At 41.4% G+C, this 12,396-nt stretch overlaps 1 protein-coding gene across 1 annotated transcript in view; it reads left to right on the top strand.

Annotated features, from left to right (window-relative positions):
- The window catches only part of LOC111663304 (protein sidekick-1), a 219,891-nt gene that overhangs the window by 109,776 nt on the left and 97,719 nt on the right, over positions 1-12,396 (top strand). Inside the window, exon 5 of the mRNA XM_023417470.2 lies at positions 3,613-3,746. Within this exon, the coding sequence (XP_023273238.1) occupies positions 3,613-3,746 (134 nt within the window). The remainder of the gene's footprint in view (positions 1-3,612; positions 3,747-12,396) is intronic.

Here is a 12,396-nt window from a genome sequence, read left to right as displayed (position 1 = left end):
TGTGTCAGACGCACTGTGGGTTAAGAAGGTGGCACGTTGCCTATTAGAGATAGAGAGGGAGGGCAGACAAGGCCGAGGTAGGCTCTGTTGGCAGGAGACCTGACGCACACACTCACACACACACTTAGACACACTTAGATATATAAAGAAAAAACAGAAAAAAACTGACTCATTCACTCATCCTCTGGCCTGCGACATGTGTGTGCTAATTAGCTCTTGGCACACTTGTATGTGTGTGTGTGTGTGTGTGTGTGTGTGTGTGTGTGTTCGGCAGTCAGTCTTGCAGTGCGGACACCCCTGAGTGTTTATTAAATGAGTCTTGGGGCCAGACACTTAATGAAAGACCAATCTGGCTTGGTGCTTTGGTTCAAAGAAGTCAGGGGGGAGGAGATGGGAAGTAAGACACGGCAGTTATATAGAGTTAGGGGGAAGGAGAGTGTGACAGAGAGACAGCTACAGAGAGAAATGCAAAGAAAATTGGAAGAAACCAAGAAAGAAATGTGCAGATTGTAATCTGAATGAGAATGGAAGATGGGATTTGAGAGAAAGAGTCAGAGAGGCTGTTTTTTATTATTTGAGTGGGATGAGGGATACAGGGAGGAATGCAGAAGGAGGGAATAGGATCAAGCTGATTACTGTATTTTAATTTCCCTCTTCTGCCTAGGGATAAACTGTCGCATACATGCGCACACACACACACACACACACACACACACACACACACACACACATAAGCATGCAGAGTTATGCGCAGTTTTACAATTGAGTTTGTCTTTAATTAAAAGCCAGAACAATTTTGTCCAGTTTAATTAAATGTAGAACTAAAAGAGAGCCGAAAGTTGCATGTTGAATTTGTGTTTTATTAAATCTAAACGACAATGCCATTCAATCAGAGTGAAAAGACACATACGTAAGCTGTTCATGTGCACGACTATTTGAACGCCTGTATGTGTATGTGTATGCGTGTGCGTGCGTGCGTGTGTGTGTGTGTTGGACTATAATGTAACTCTTAAGATGATATTGTGTAACCACCCTCCAGCTACTCGGAACGAACGGGGGCATTTTATTATTTCTTGAAGGGAATTCCAAATGAATCGAGGTCCTCTTAATCTCTGTTGCCTGACTTCTTATTGGCTTATTTCATTCCTTTTCCTCTGTGTTGCTTATTTTCCGATATGAAACTTCCATGTGAAGATTTAATGGGAAATCAAGCCTGAGAAGGGGGAAAAAAATGAAAGTGTGAAGCAAATCACTGTAACCATCAGCCTGTGTCATCACCAGTGATTTCAAATGTAAATAGGACATATAAATGGCTTTATGTAAATGAGGAAAGATACTACATGAACAATTGCTTTTAACTAAACAAATGTTCAGATGTTAATATGCTATCTTAATTGGTCTTACTGCTTCCTCACACACCCCCACTGCGCTCCTTTGACTTTGAATGTTAATAACTTAGTGGATTTAGATTCCCTCGGACCTCCCAGGCTCTCTCCGCCCTCACACACTATGGGCAAGTGGAGACATGCCTTCACTGTCTATTAATCAGCATGTGCTGGGTAAAATAGATGTGAAAAAATGGGCTGGTCAGTGCAGTTAATGAGCTTAACAGCTATAAATTGCATTATAGACCTCGGTGAGGATGCAGAATCTATTACTACTGTGGAATAAGTAAGAGAGCGCAGGAGAGGAAGGTCTGGTGAAAGTCTCTATTTCAGGCAGTGAGATATGGTTAAATGCACACACACACTCACACACACACACACACATAGACACACACACTCACACAAATGGAGTGTCATTGTTGGGGTTCAGGCTCTGGCTGTTGTGAATGTTCTCCTGGGAAATCACCCGGAATAAAATTAGACCTGAGGAATTCTGTGTGTGTGTGTGTGTGTGTGTGTGTGTGTGTGTGCGTGTGTGCGTGTGTGTGTTTGTGTTTCTTCTCTTCTCTTCTCTTCTCTTCTCCATCAATATCCTGTTCAACCATTAGTTCCAATGCACATACAAACACATCCATGCTCTTGGTCACAGGATATAAATCTGATGTTCATGGCTGGATCAACGCAGCCTTTTTACAGTAGAGCTATGGATATCGGTGGATCGCATTTGGTTGTTTTGTTGTGCCAGCACGCGGTTTATAGCATCAGGCGTCACCACCTGAACTGAATGTAGATGGCACATGAGGTGGCAGCCATGACACGAGTTATATATCATATGATAATCAAACAGTAGCAAGGCAGTAAACTTTCCTTTCATCTTCTCCAGCTGTATGGTGTTGGCAGAGACTGCAAACCACCTTTTCCATTCATTCTCAGCTGCTAAAAGCCAGTGTGGTGAAAATAACCAAGTGAAATATGTGTTTACTAGTCTGTGTTGTTTACAGTGATGTTGGTACACAGAGTGTTTTGTTTACTTGCCATTGATTCAAGTCGGAATAAGCAGAATGCTGTGTTATGGTCAAATTTAAATGGAGTGGAAACCATGTCCATCCGGCACAAAATGGCACCTGCAGGCCTTGTTTAGGAGCACACCCACTGCTGATAATTCAGCACTGCTAAACAATGTTCACAGAAAAATACACATAACCTAGACACACACACACGCACACAAGCACACGGTTGTTTTGTTCAAAATAATGTGTTTTCCAAATAAAAATGTGCAGTATTCACAATCATTGAATATCCTTTTATTTTGTATTTGTGTAGCCCAAAATAAAAAAAAGTTTTTTCGCAATCTGAACACAGAATACAGTCTCTGAATAATTGTTTTGCAGGGACAGAAAAACAGGCTGAGTCTATAAGAATAAAAGACAGTCATCTCGCTTTAATATGCTTTATTCTCCCTTTGGTCATATTGATTTTATTTCAGCGCCGGCACTCAGGTTAGAATATTGGGGGATCCGGAAAACACAAGTAGCATCACTAAAAACATCAACCTGTGCTTCCTGCCTTGCGGCATCTGTTCCCAGACAGACAAGTTCAAACACATGAAAATCTGAGCGTTACAAATCTATTTTTTACCCTCCTCAGCTCCCCCCTGTTGTCCTCCTCCCTATCCACACCGTCTCCTTCCAAAATCAACTCTTCCTATTATGCTCCCCTTATAAGCGGCAGCACCACAAAAGTCTGTTTGTAAACGATTGTTTCCTATCTCTGTGTGCTCATGTGAGGACGGTTAGATCTTGTGTTTGTGATTGTGTGTGCTTGTACTGTATGTTTGTGCTGTATTGATTGTTGCGGGTACACGGGGAAATAAGGATGGATCAGTGAAAAGACGGAAGAACAGAGGATAATACACAAACAGTAAGAATGGCCAGAAGAATGAAAGAGACACAAAATGAGCCACATATCAATCTGAGACAGGAGGAGAGATTTATTTAAGCTTCCAGAATCCTCTTTCCTTTCTGATGCTTGTATTCGATGTTTCCCCCCCCTTATGAATTCTAAATGATCCATGTAGCAAATACTCTCCTCTTGTCAGAGTCTTAGTTTGAGCAGTGCTCTTGTCTGAGACGGAGCAATGCCCGAGCGAGGCATGTTTTCCTTTCAGTTGTTGTTCCTGTGTTTTCTAATCCCTTGTTCCCCTGCGTGTTTTGTTTGTGCCCTACAGAGCAATCACTTCGGACAATCAGTTGGTCGTCCTGGCAACCACAGCGACAGACGCAGGACGTTACCATTTAGAGGCTGTGAACGAGATGACAGGAGAGAATGTGACGAGTCCTGCCGTCTACCTGAGCATCTCTGGTAAAAAAAAATAAATAAAAAATACGTTCTCTCTCATTTTGAAAGCTTTGAGAAAAGATAAGCAACCTGACTAATTAGCAGCGTGTGCATTCAAAACATCAGAGTCACTGTAGTCTACCATGAATCTATGAGGTGTATTTTAATCACACAACGAAACAGAGTCTATGCAATAATCAAATATGTCTGTCTGTGGATTAGAAGATTCTCAGACTCTTTGAGAAAGTGCCACTTGCTCATTATTTCTTATTGGGTTTTTTTTTTTTTTTTTTAACCCTTTAGTACTACCTCCCTGAATGAGTGAGTGAGCAAGTGAGTTATACCATTGATGAGCCAACTGTTGGACTTTTCCCATCGGCATGTAGTCTTAACGAGCTGTATGTCAGTCACTACTTATGATACTTGTTCTGTTTTCCGACAGCAGAAACAGAAAAAGACGTAAATGAGAACAGCTTTATTGGAAATTCGGCTGTATTAAAGTATGTGAGCGCGGAGGCAGAATGCAAATAGAGCGCGATGACGCAGTGGATATGCTAATTAGTTTCCACAACAGTCTTCAACTACATCTTACTACTACTACATTTTAACCTCGTCTTGTCAGGCTGTTGAAAAGCTTGATGAAGTGCTCCTTGTTATCACTAGGATTCAATTGATCTGAATCCATTTAATTAAAAAAAAATAACTACAACAAAAAGACAAGGCTCAGAAGACAATTTTGAGTTGTTGCCTCATTACTGTCAAGTCTTATAGATACAGCCCGAAAATGAAAGGAGCAGCAGAACATATGAACTTTGCCAATTTTTGTAGCTACCTGATCGAAATACTGAAGGTGGTGATTCTGAACCATTAACGTGAGAAGTTTAAATGATTGATGTTATGTGATTGAAAGTAGACAGGTAGATTCAAACAACTGAAATGACCTGATGCAATGAGATTGTTTCATTAGAGAAGAATCATCACTCAGAGGATCTTGTTGTGTTGTCAAGTGGTGTTACTCCCCACAAATGATTTTTGGCCAGGAACACCAACTGGCTTGCAGAGAAGGCATCAACCAGTCAACAGCCACGTTTTATTTTAGATTTAAGCAAGTTATAATCTGATGTTTGTCAGCGCGGGCTACAAATGTTTGGAACATTGCTAAATAAATAAGAAAAGTGAGGCGAGACAAAACAATTTGACAAAATATTTGCTAAACCTAAAGTTTTGCTCCATCTATATTTTGCCAGACCAGTCATTACGTGTGTTGTCTGTAGTTTCGTAATAAGGTTGATGCTCTTCCCTGACTGTCAAAGACTAAAAAAATCTGTGCAAGTTGGTGGAAACAGTCTTTATGTGGGGTTTGTTCAGACTGCAGCTTTAGCACTCACTGCACTATTATTACTAATTGTAACAGACACAGTCCTTTACAAATGACATTAGTAAATAGATCGAGCCCATATCAGTGTTGTTCCTGTTAATTGGTGTTTACAGGCTCTTGGTATTTAAAGAATATTAAAACCACAGTTATTGATTGCCTGTTTTCGCCTTTTACAAAGGGTCAAGTCATGCAGCTGGCTTTTAATTCAAAAACAGTTTTTGGCTCATTAATGTTAGTAAATAGCGAGCAGCCATTTCTTCAAAGAGGCTGCATTCACAACAAATGCAAAGTTTGGTGCCCCTGCCTCAGTCACGGCATTAATCTGCGACTCACTTTATCGCTGTATCCTTCTCTGTATCTCTATCGTTTCTCCTTGGAGGCCAGTGTATAGACTCTACAGTCCAACAGTCCTTCAGCTGAAGTGCTCACTATAGTTAAATGAGAGAGGGAGGGGACGCTCTGTCCCTTGTGGCTGTATAGAGTTTTAATTAGATTCTCTTTACAGGGTTGTATCCTTTGGTATCCTTTGTCACAAATGCACACGCACACACTGACACACACACACACATTCACATAAATATACGCACAGTACCTTGTTACAGCTGTCAGTGTGGAGCGCTCCCTTGGGCGTGTTTTTAGGAATGGTAAGGGTATAGTTAGTCTTCACTGATCAGTCTTCAGCCATAAACGTCAGCGTGTGCATGTGTGTGTGTTTGTCTCTGTTTATCATTGAGGGTTTTTCTACAATAAAGATTTCTTGGGTAAATATCCTTTGCTATGAAACAGCATATTTGATTCAGTTATTTGTTATTGAGACTGAGGAAAACTAGAGGAAAAAAGGAATTAAATTCAAAGTGTGAGGGCAAACAAAATAGTCAAAATGATGCAAAAAAAGGGCAAGATGTGAAAGAGAAAAGACAAAAGCAAACAAACAATGGAACATGGAAACAGAAGGTATTTCTTCATGGTTGATTTTGTATTTGTGTGGTTAATTGTCAGGCCTGACTCTTGTGAGAAAACGCTAATAGTAAATTATGAATTAAGTCTAAAATGACGACTGTATCGATGGTTTTGGTTTTTCAAATCACAGTATTCTCTGTAATACTAACAGTTACACATTACACATAGAGCACATTGCACGCCCGTATCATTAATAGGCGAGAGCAGACAAGGTTCGGTGGCAGGAAATTTGAAGAGAAAAGAATCCATTTTGTTCAAATGAGATTAAATTAAAGTGAACTGAAGTGATGAGCAGTTCAGCAGGTTAACTGACACAAGAAAACATGTGAATGAACTCAGGCAAATTGTGTTTTTTGTTCGTTTGTACCTCCGCTTTCTTTCTTTCTTCTTTTTTTTTTCTTTCCTGTCCTATGTCCTTCTCCCTCCATTTCCTGTCTCCTCTCTTTTCCATTCTATTAAGCAGCCTGTACTGGATCTAAAGAACGAAGTTCGAAGCTGTCAGTCAAATTTCCTATTTCTAAAAATGTTGTCTGTCTTTTCATAAATTCCCCAGAATAAATGAGATACCTATTTTCTATTCTCCCCTTTCTCACTTTGATTCGAACGCTGTGCTCAACAGAGAAGAACAAGCGAGAAAGAGGACTGGTAGAGAAAGCGAGAGAGAGAGAAAAGGAATTAATGAAGTGAGCCACAGGGTGCAGACTGAGAATATGACCAACAACCTGTTAATGTCAGGACTGCTGGAAATCTCTTTGTGCGTTTCCTTTCCACAATCACACAGACACACACTCACACAAGCACAGGCATGAACCGTTAAGGTACAGTCACATTTGAACAATGTGTCACATTCATGCCGTGTCCATCAAAATCTTTCTGCTAATCCACAGAGCCTTTAAGAGCCAAGAAAAGAGGTACGCAGCGAGCTGTACGACCTGCCTACTTGACATAGCCATTATCTACATGTCCCTGACCGCTATCCTGTGAGTGTGGCCCAGACTGCTGAAAATAAAAAGCACTAACTGTCATCCGTGGTTGAGCTGCAACAGCCACAATTGATAGCAGCTCAACAGCTTGGTGAGAGGTCACACACTGTAATCACTGGAAGTACAGCCTGCCTCTAAAATAAACAGCTCCTGCAGCTTTTTTATCACCGCCGACAACATATGGTGTTACAGGAGACATTTTCAGTCAGTCGTCAAATGCAGAAAGAACATGACAGATTGGACAGAAGCTGGAATTTAGATATTCAAAGATGAACCTGTGCTGCACAAGGCGTCCAAATGTGAAGTCAATGCAGCAAAGCACATCAACGCAGCAACTCCAGGGAGGGAGGGTCAGCCTCAAGGTGCAGGTCTGGCCATTTAGTTACAGTATACACTTGATTTGATTCAGGGTGTGTTTGCATTAGAGAAACAGAGCTCTAATGGCCTCGGGGTATTTCTGTTTCTGGGAGATGAGGATCCCTGCTCCAATTAATTAAGCTCCATGCATACCTGACATCATTTCTCCCTCCCTTTTTCTCTTTAATACACACACATTCACACATTCACACACACCTCAGCCTGCCAATCAAAACAGCAGTCAGTCTCCCTGTTGCCCAGAAGTGTGTGTGCGTGTCTGTGTGCTTTTCTTCAGTTCACAGCTGTGGAGGTCTTTGTAGATTTGTACTTCAGACCATTACAGCAGCAAAATATCCCCGAAGAGAGAGTGCTCACTAGAGAGAGAGAGAGAGAGAGACACACACACACACACACGTAACAGCACACAGACATGCAAACATACACACATGTAAAAGACACATGCCCGGAAATCACTCAGCATATCTGGACATCATCAAAGACGTGCACTTTATACGGAATAAAGAAATGAGACAAAACGGCTCGAGCCATCAGACACCACGAGATAAAGAAGTGGGAGCGTGATAAATATAATCCCACATGAATGGATCTAACATACGGAACAAGAGGAGGGGAGAGGGGAGGACACGCAGGGTAGACAGGAGAGGAAGAAGAGAAGGCAGGATAAGAGAAGAAAGAGTGGGAGCTGATCAGCTGCCTTTATCTTTTCTATAGCGAGGACAGCAATGTCACGCTTGTTAATGATTGCTGAACTGCAAAAAGTAGCATAGAGTATTACGTGCACACACAGAAGCACTGCGTACAGGGAGGCTCTTTCTAAAAGAGAACTCCAGCTGCTTTGTATTTCACTTCCATAAAGTAGTGAGGCAGATTTTTTCTTACAAATCGATGCAGTAGGGGCCAAAGTGTTCAGACTTTTAGTCCCTAAATGCTATTTACACCGTCTTTTCTTTAGACCCTCGCCTCATGAATGCCCACATCTTTCAAATACCAGTGTATAACACAGGCTAGCTCTTAGAAATCTGTAGTCTCCAAACCCAAGCTGAGATGACCATGGTGAGATCACTCTGAGCAGCACTACCAGACTAAGACTACCGAACTGATCTTGATGAAAAGAATCTCTGGCGTTTCCCTTTAACATGCTCCACATACTCCACTCCATAATTACTGTGTTGCAGAAGCCAATGCAAACTCCTGCTAAAAAAAAAAGTTTCTCGAAACAAGTTCTCTTGAAAACAAGAAAGTTGGAAGAAGAGGTTTGAAAATGTCAAACTCAGCTTCATAGTTGTGCACAGTAATGATTTGCGGTATAAATTTGATTCTGCTGAATAAAGAACGGGGGCAATCTGCTATTTTCTCAAATACTGTATCCACTGATGTAGTTGAATGGAGCACAAATAGAGAGAGGAGCGATCACAAAGCAGAGACGGCGAGACGCGGTAGTGACGCAAGAGTAACACAGAAGGGGCTGCTGAAAAGAGAGCTCAGGCTCCAAGTGCATAAATGCATTGTAAAATAACCTTATATCCTTTCATAACCTTAATCATTGCATGTGTGTTTTGGGAAGGGTGTGGGAGTCTGAGTTTGATTACCTCGGCTCAGTGATTGGAGGAGAGACTGTCTGAGTTTGATTACGCCTCCTGTTGGAGACTCCCATGGTGTCTGCCATTGTACGTCACTCCCATTCCTCCTGTATATCCTCTTCTGTCCCCTGCCTCCATCAGGCAGGGCTTGTCACCCCGCGGCCCTGAGAAGTGACGGAGTGGCCTTTGTCAGGAGCTGAGGAATAGACTCGTGTAGCATCTGACTCAGTCTGACCTCAGGATAACCCAGACACACACACACAGTGTCACATACACACTCGGGGTATCTTTTGGGAAAGGAGATATAATAGAAGTGAGGAAAACTGTTTTGCTCAGAACACTGGAACAGCATATGGCACATGATGCTCAACTTACTATCTCTTTAGAAAGCTTTTAAGATTACATAGTTTGAAGTATTTGATGAACACTGAAATCTGTTTGTGTGTGTTTCTGTGTGTGTGTGTGTATCTGTGTGTGTGTGTGCTTGGCGACAACAGTTGTTATTTTTGTGTGCTTGTGTCTTTGTTTCATTTGTTTCTCTCTCTAATCATCTTCCCTCCCTTCCAGATGTTTCCTTTCCACATCACTGACTCTTAAATGAGAGCCTGCCGCGGATCTTTCTGTGCACATGTGTGACTGTGTTTGTGTGTGTGTTTGTGTGTGCGTGTGTGTGTGTGTGTGTGTGTTTGTCTAAGCATCCGTGTGTGTGTGTGTCTTTGCTCCAGGTCCCATCCCAGTTGTTCTGTGGCGCGTCTAATTGGAGGTATTTTAGCGTCCCTGGAGAGAGAGAGAGAGAGAGAGAGAGAGAGAGAGTGTGTGCAATTGTGTTTTTGTGGCCTACAATCTATGTGGTTGGTGCAGGTTTTTGCACGTGTGTGTGTGTGTGTGTGTGTGTGTGTGTGTGTGTGTGTGTGTAGTGCGTTGTATTGTCACAGACCCCCGACACCTGCCAGCCCTCATTTAAAAGCTTAAACATAGGATCAGAGAATCCCCTGTATCTCTGTGTGCAGTCAGGTTGTTTCCAGTGCTGCAGCATCATGCACTCACTCAAGCTGTTTTGCATTTTGCTGCATCATGCCTTGGTAGGCTTTAAAGAACACTATAGAAACCAACATGGCAACGTAATGATCTGTGCCTCAATCTGCCTCAGTGTGCTCTATGTGAATAGTCAGTCTGAAGCTTCTAGTATTGTATAGGGAATATGTCCCAAGAGGTTTTAGTCAAACCAGCGAGAGCAGAATACCGACAGACATGTGGAGCAGCGATGCTCTCTTAGACTTTTTTGGCTGGTGACCCAATGCAAACGAATGGCAAATTAGGAGCTGCGTAGCAACTCACCGACCCCGATACGAGCACAGGTGTACGCACTGAACAGTGACACTAAATCTTTTTTTCTGCTCTTAATTAATTACCAGCAGAATCTATGGCATTGTTAGGAAGCAGCTGCCAACACTCTGTATTTAACAGCAAAATAAAAATGTCTCAAAGTTTCATAGCAATGCTCAGATATTGTGTTGTTAGACTTCTGTCTGGATGCTAAACTGTAGCTGCTCTCGGGTCAGAATGGTACATGTTAAGATGATATTAATCATAGTAATGGCACTTTCAAAACTCTGTTTGCATGTTTAGTGCTGCGGTAGAAGAAAAACCCATCGCATTCAGCCAAAGAGAAAAACAAAGAAGGTACTGGGGTGTGTGTGATCACAATCAGCCACTTTACCTGTGGGTAAATGTGTGAATTCATTGGCAGTTCATTTAGATCAAAGACACAACCCTGCAGCTGAACGACTACTGCAAACTGAAGAAAGCATAAACAAAATATCTTTGTTTTTGAGTATTTTATTCTCCAGTGCTGAAGGTAAAAAGTGAACACTGCATTAAAGGAGCAGTCAGATATTGTGTGCAGGCATGGACCCGTGTTTCACGTTACAATCATCTGTCGATTATCAATCAATCAGACTAAAATCTGCAAATATTTTGATAATTGCTAATAAAATTCCAAAGATTCAGTTGTTGTAGTTTATCAGATGTGGATGATTTGTATCTTTCTCTGTGGTATGTCATCGTGAATTCAGTGTGATTGTGTTTTGAACTGTTGGGTCACCTTGGGTTTTGAGAAATTGTAATGCACTTTTTTTTTTTGGTACAAAAGTATAGACTAAACAATTAAACATTATTGTCATGTGAATTCTCAGCCATGGTCTGTTTTTAGTTGATACGAAGAACTCACTCTGATCGGTAAAGCAGGTATCGTGTCCTATTCTGACGGTGCAGAAAAGTTTGAGTCAAAGCAACAAGCACTGAAACTTATTTTGGTTCTGTTATTTGTGCATGCTGTTGGTGTGAGACGGCCAGATACAGCACTTGCAGCAGAAAACAGATTTAGACAGGTTCTTTTGAAAACAGACTTTCGAGACAAAAGAAAACAACACATGGGCTTCAGACTCTGCAGTGTGCGCAGGCTTACTTGCCAAATAACTCCAAATTTTTGCACAGCAGCCCTCACTTTGCGACCATCTGTGATTGCTCTTGAATATCACATGGCTGGATGTGTTAAGTTCGGTTGAAAGCTTCACTTTTACTCATGTGGTTCATTAAGGAAATTAACCTTATTCTCAGTTGTCACTGAAATAAAATTGATTCAATCCTTGACTCTCCTGTGTACAGTGCATTAAAGCATGTGTGGTGTTTCATAAGAAATCAAAGGACATCCGTTCTTCATTTTGGATGGAATTTCAAGTTTGTATATCTTAAATGTGGAACGCAGAATTTCAATGCCTAAAAATTCGAGATTAGTTAGTGTGTTTAACATATACACAATGCTTTATATGCTGTAAAATATCTCTGCTCTAGCCTTTTGAAGTGGAGATTGCATAAGAAGCTTGCATTCAAGTCGTCCCAATTCTAGTTATGTGTACTTTAACCATCGTGAAGGTCACTTAACAGAACCACTGACGCATTTAATTGCATGTAAACCTTGATTAATGGATGCCAGTATGCCAGAGTCTCACAGTATTTTAACATGCTTATAGCTATTACCTTGTGCCTGCTAGGTTAATTTGAAAGATCTAACCTTGTGTGAGGACACATTAGGACTACACTGATCTCCTTGTATTGAAAGTCTGGTAATTTGAAGTCCACAAATGTGGAACACACACATGCACGATCAGACAAATAGGCACTAATACTCAGTGGTTTTGATAAAGAGGCTTGGCTAATGAATCAGTGCTTTGATTAATTCCTGCTACAACTGGTTGTGTCTGGAATTATTATATTCAATATTTCAGTTGCAAAGGGATCAGACTTCTCTCTGCTGATCCCCATCTCCTCTCTCTGTCTGTTTCCTCTGTCTCTCGTTTCTCTCTCTCTCTCTGTCTCTCTCTCTCTCTCTCTCT

The sequence above is a fragment of the Seriola lalandi genome, unplaced genomic scaffold (assembly GCF_002814215.2).
Source record: "Seriola lalandi dorsalis isolate HSWRI2012SDOR001 ecotype SW California unplaced genomic scaffold, Sedor1 jcf7180002054574, whole genome shotgun sequence".
NCBI classification, from domain to species: Eukaryota; Metazoa; Chordata; class Actinopteri; order Carangiformes; family Carangidae; genus Seriola; species Seriola lalandi.
Note: the sequence above shows the minus strand (reverse complement) of the source record. Positions and strands in the feature narration are given on the sequence as shown.